Source organism: Pteropus vampyrus, unplaced genomic scaffold (assembly GCF_000151845.1).
Source record: "Pteropus vampyrus isolate Shadow unplaced genomic scaffold, Pvam_2.0 Scaffold36, whole genome shotgun sequence".
NCBI classification, from domain to species: domain Eukaryota; kingdom Metazoa; phylum Chordata; class Mammalia; order Chiroptera; family Pteropodidae; genus Pteropus; species Pteropus vampyrus.
Window position 1 is genome coordinate 3,993,095 of NW_011888817.1, and position 5,123 is coordinate 3,998,217.

Below are 5,123 nucleotides of genomic sequence, written 5' to 3' on the forward strand. Positions count from 1 at the left end.
GCAGCTTGCCTTTAGTTTAATGTGTTTCCAAGTGCCTACATGTAACATCTTTGTTACATCTTCTTTACCAATTTAATTATTTTAACATTCCTATGACAGGCAGTTTGGGAAATAATATTACAGACTGAATAAATGGAATAGGATGAAGATCTTGAGTCAGACTTGTTCTTTGTCTATCAAACTTAATTGCTTTTCAGTAAGTCTTAAGTTTGGTGTACTTTTTTTCTCGTATTTATACTTTCGCTGTTAAGCGTGTTAAAACCAGGAGGGGAAAAAAGCAAAACAATGATGATAAAATTTGGGTATCTAAAGCTACAAGCTTATGTGAAAATATTAATCATCAAGATATATAGGAAGGTAATGTATTAACTTTTTCTTATCTGTAATAAACTGTATGTTATCAGTGTTCCACATGTGTTGGGATAGTGAGCATCTTCAAAAAAACAATTTGAGTACCAGTTTGTTATATAGTAGGACGACTTAATCCTAAAAACTGACTTGTGCTCTGAAGAAGGAATATCGTCCTAACCTTCCCACACCAGTGTTTCTCAGTGTGTCCAGCAGAGGCCTTACTTTGTGATCTCCTTAGGTGTCTTAACAAAATGAGGATTTCTGGGCCCCACTGAGGAATTCTTCTAGAACCTCTGACTGTAAGGCACAGAAATTTTCATTTTAAATATTTTCTTTAGGTTATTTGTAATCACTATAAGATTTAAACTAGATTTCTTTAGAAGTAAATTTTTGTACAAGTTGAAGTGTTAGAAATTAATATGATTCATTCTGGCTATAATTCTGGGTATGTTTTGTTACTGATAAAGAATGATCATTTTTTTCCCCCCAAGCTCAGTTATAACCGTCCCATGCTGTCTGATTAGGGTAAGGTTCTGGCATTCTCCTTCTGTGTCCATGTGTTTTGTTGGTTATGTTATATCTAATCAGATAACTGCTTTTATTTTTCATCCCCTCCCCCCATCTCACTAGTTAGGAATTAATGCCTTAACTGATATAGCATTTTACTGAACTGGCCTCTGAGTTTTTGAGAGTTACTTTAGGATAATAAATAGTACTTTTACCAGCATCTTTGAATGACTCGTTGAAAGTTAATTCTGGCTTTCTCCATAGACTTCATGGTGAAGAGGACTGTGATTGTCCCTAGCAAATGCCAAAATGTTCTCTTCCAGCATGCTGGCTCCCCGCCGCCCCCATTTCCCGCTTCCCCTCCTCCTTCCTTTTTAAACTTGGGACATACACGATGGCATTAAAAATCGGTTCCACTCTGATTTTCAGGAAAATTCTACCTCATTGTTGAACTCAGGGAAGTCAACTGCTATATTCATTAAGTGGATTCCAAATAGCTTATGATAAAGATATGTTTTGTTATTTTCTCCCCGAAGGAATGTATGAAACAGGATATGTAATTTTTATAGTGAATATTTTTTAGATTGTGGCAGGGAGGTTGGCGATTATTTAACTCTTTGGAGACAGGGACACCTACAAGTTCCCCTTTTTATATTGCCCTATAAAGAACATTATCTCATAGACAAGAAATGACTTACATTTCATAAAATGTACCATAGACTGTCTTTGCCTTGAGGCAAGGATGTATCCCCTAGGGATTGATCACACTTATGCTGTCCTATGTGATAGCCATTAGCCATGTGTGACTATTTAAGTTAATTAAAAATAAGATAAAAAATTCAGTCCAGTTGAACTAGCCACATTTTAAGTACTCATTATTCATATGATACAAATGATTACCATTTTGGACAGTGGTAACATAGATAATATCTATCATTGCAGAAAGTTCTCTTGGACAGTGCCATGCTAGACTGGACATTTTTAAGAAGAGAAAGAGGCAAATGAAAGAGCAAAATAATAAAGACCCAAATTTCCACTCTTCCTTTCACAATGCAACTTTCCATGTCTTCTTGTACCCTTGATTAAATTTAGAAAAAAGATCTATCGTTTGGAGTATTATCACTTTGACCTTATTTTTTTTAATGTTTTTTTTCTGTTTCCCAGGCTGGCAGTGATGGTGAAAGTATAGGAAACTGCCCCTTTTCCCAGCGGCTCTTTATGATTCTTTGGCTCAAAGGAGTTGTATTTAGTGTCACAACTGTTGACCTGAAAAGGTAAGTCTTGGTTGTAGTTTGGGATCCACTTGAGTATATACTGTACTGTTCAGTTTGATCTTTCCCCATCCCTCATTTTGCTTGCATATGTTCTCTAAAAATATATTAAAGTTCAGATGATTTATAGAAAAATTTAGCTTGTATTTAGTATTACATGGCAACTCACAATGTCAGTAAATTGCATATGGCCACTCAGTCTTTTTAGGAACTTATTGTATATTTGCCTTAAATTTCAAGAGCAGCACCAGGAGCTAAGTTTTACTGTGGATGCAGTGAAATCTTCGACTTTCCAGTATAAACATGGAGCTATGAAGAACTTTCTAAGCAGATAGCTTTTTAGTCTCAAGTGTGCTAAACAAGTGGCCTATATAATTAAAGACAAGAATGGGATTTTAGGAGGATAAATACTGCTGCAGTCTATTTCATTTAGTCTACTTTTCAGGGAATAATAGGAATTTTTTATAATAAGATCTTAACTATGTTTAGTTAAATATAATTGTAAAATAAGAGCAATCGTCCATGGCCCTGTGATTGTTCTTGCTGGTTGAAGCGTTGCTTTCCACAGACCACAGTGGTGAGGGCTGAGAAGAGTGCTAATAAGTAGTAAGCGCCTTTTACTCAGGAACTTCTGTTGTTTCTTAGCAAACAAGTCGGAGGTGAAGAACATTCACACTTAAAAAAAAAAAAAGGGTTAAGAACAATTATACCAACAGAAAATCTAGGATTCAGCAGTGGAAATATATTCTTCTTGACACAAATGCCACAACATGGTTTGCTGCTTATTTTTTAAGCATATCAGACATGAACAGTGCCCAAGAAAAAAGTATTGACCAGCTGTCACTTGATGGGTGGAAGAATTCATTTATATTATCCCTCTGGGCATCACAAAGTGGGAGTTATTTGAGAGCTGTAATCCCATTCCCAGTTCTAGGTTAGCATTCCCTGGGTCCTCTGTCAGTTCCGTAAAATGTATTCTTACTTACTGCTAGTGCACTTATTTGAGATTTCACAGACTTAAAATTGGTTTATTTTCAATAAATAATGAAGTCTTCCAAGAACTTCTTTAGTTATGTATATGAATGTAGAGGTAAATCTTTGGGGGTAGTAAGAGTTCAAACTATAGGCACTTTCAAAGACATATTTAGCTCATATTGGACAGAGAGCTATTGTAAGAATGAAATAATTCATGTAGTTTCTCTTCTATTACTGTTTTTTTCCTGCATGCATTCACAAAGTTTCACAATATAACTCCTAAAAATAGACCATGCCACCAGGCACACACCCTTACTGTGTCTTAAAATACATGGGTTTCTCCTATTCCATTTTTGGGTTGGAGCAAGTGAGTTGACTGTCATGCTTCCAAAAATCCTTTGAACAGCTCAATACAGTGCTTGAATGTGGTACATACCATTAATGGTGTCATTTGGCTCAGAAAAGGAAGTGAACGCATAATGGCTATTTTGGTCATCAGTTTCACTTTTCATTTACAAACTTTTTAAGGCATTATTCCTCTAAGTTGATTAATATTTGATTTATGTGTGTTTCAGAGTAATGTACCCTACACGTCAAAAGTGACACATGGGAAAATGAAAGATTCAAGGCTTCCTATTATAAAATACTACCACTCAAAGAAAATGTATGTTTATTTTTGTAAAATCAGCAGAGACCACTTAAAATTAGAGCCTATATATTTTAGTTTTCTTCAGAAATCTTTTGTCTACAGTACATTAAAAAAAGTGTTTCTTAAGGGCAATTAAAAGTATACAAGCAGTACATGATAATGAGTCCCCTACACCTCTAGTTCCTAGTCCCCCACTTCCTCTTCACAGATATCATTGCATTTAGATTTGGTCTTTATCCTTCCAATTATTTTCTATGAGTTTACCTACTTATAGTCTTGAGTTAGATTTCAAGGAGAAAGTACCCCAAGAAAGTGAACATTGGCTTAAAAAGTCAGTGTAAAATAAAGTCATGAAGGAATAAAACATCCTGTAGTAAAAAATACCTTTCATAATATATTCTTAACTTTAAAACTTTAAATATAACTGTTTTTAGAAAACTGGGGAGGGAGGAGGAAATGCCTACAGTGCTTATTTTCCTGCTTTTCCTGATAATTGCTCAATTCCTCGGTGAAAAGTACTGATCTGAGAACAAACTGGTGGAGAGCAGTAGAGCTCTCCCAAGAGCTATTTAGAAGCCCACTCTACGCTCTGAAAAAATCATTGTTACATGACATTTTATCCATAGAAACAAGCCAGTTTCTAGTTCTGGCACTGAGTGACACATTCTCTTTGAATCTCAATTGGTATTAATGAGTATGCCGGTGGTATTCATGTGCCCCTGTGAAACTTGGAACAATATCCCATTGCTTGCCTGCCAGCCAGTGCTGCCTTAATGCTTTAGTGGGAGTCATTTCTAAACCTAATTTTCTGTTCATGCTGCAATTATATTACAGAATTTTAGATTAAAAAAAAAGTGCCCAGGTTTCAGGAGGAATTTAAATTTACATCAATCACCATTCGAACAAAAGCTTAAGTTTATATTCAGATAAATATAAGTAAAAATATTAAAATTTGGGGTATATATTTAAAGATGTTATCACATGTCATCAAAGGGGAGCAACTGTGGCATTGTAGAAAGTATTAGGGGTATAGACCTTCTGTTTGGAGGGAGCCATGGCACCAACTTCCCGAGACGTTGGGCAAGCTACCTCATCTTGGAGGTGTGTTCCCTCATTTTTAAATTCAGGAAAAAGGAAGAGAAAAATAAACTAACATTTCTTCAGTGTCTACAATGTGCTAAACACTGTTCAGTATTTTTACTGTTCTTATCAAACCGTTTTCAGACCTGTTGTTGAATAGAATTCATTGTTCTATCACCATGATATTATAGGGCCTTTCTGGCTAACAGCAGGAACCAAGATCTTTATTTGAAGACTTTGACCATCTTCATTATGGCCAGAAGTTCCTAAATCAGAGATCAGCACCTCTA

General features: G+C 35.4%; 1 protein-coding gene and 1 long non-coding RNA gene across 2 annotated transcripts in view; one reads left to right on the forward strand and one right to left on the reverse strand.

Annotated features, from left to right (window-relative positions):
* LOC111738181 overlaps positions 1 to 5,123 on the reverse strand; it is a 20,111-nt gene that overhangs the window by 10,080 nt on the left and 4,908 nt on the right. The gene's annotated exons all lie outside the window — the stretch shown is intronic.
* CLIC4 (chloride intracellular channel 4) overlaps positions 1,991 to 5,123 on the forward strand; it is a 27,324-nt gene continuing 24,191 nt past the window's right edge. Inside the window, exon 1 of the mRNA XM_011358037.2 lies at positions 1,991 to 2,132. Within this exon, the coding sequence (XP_011356339.2) occupies positions 2,077 to 2,132 (56 nt within the window). The 5' untranslated portion in view covers positions 1,991 to 2,076. The remainder of the gene's footprint in view (positions 2,133 to 5,123) is intronic.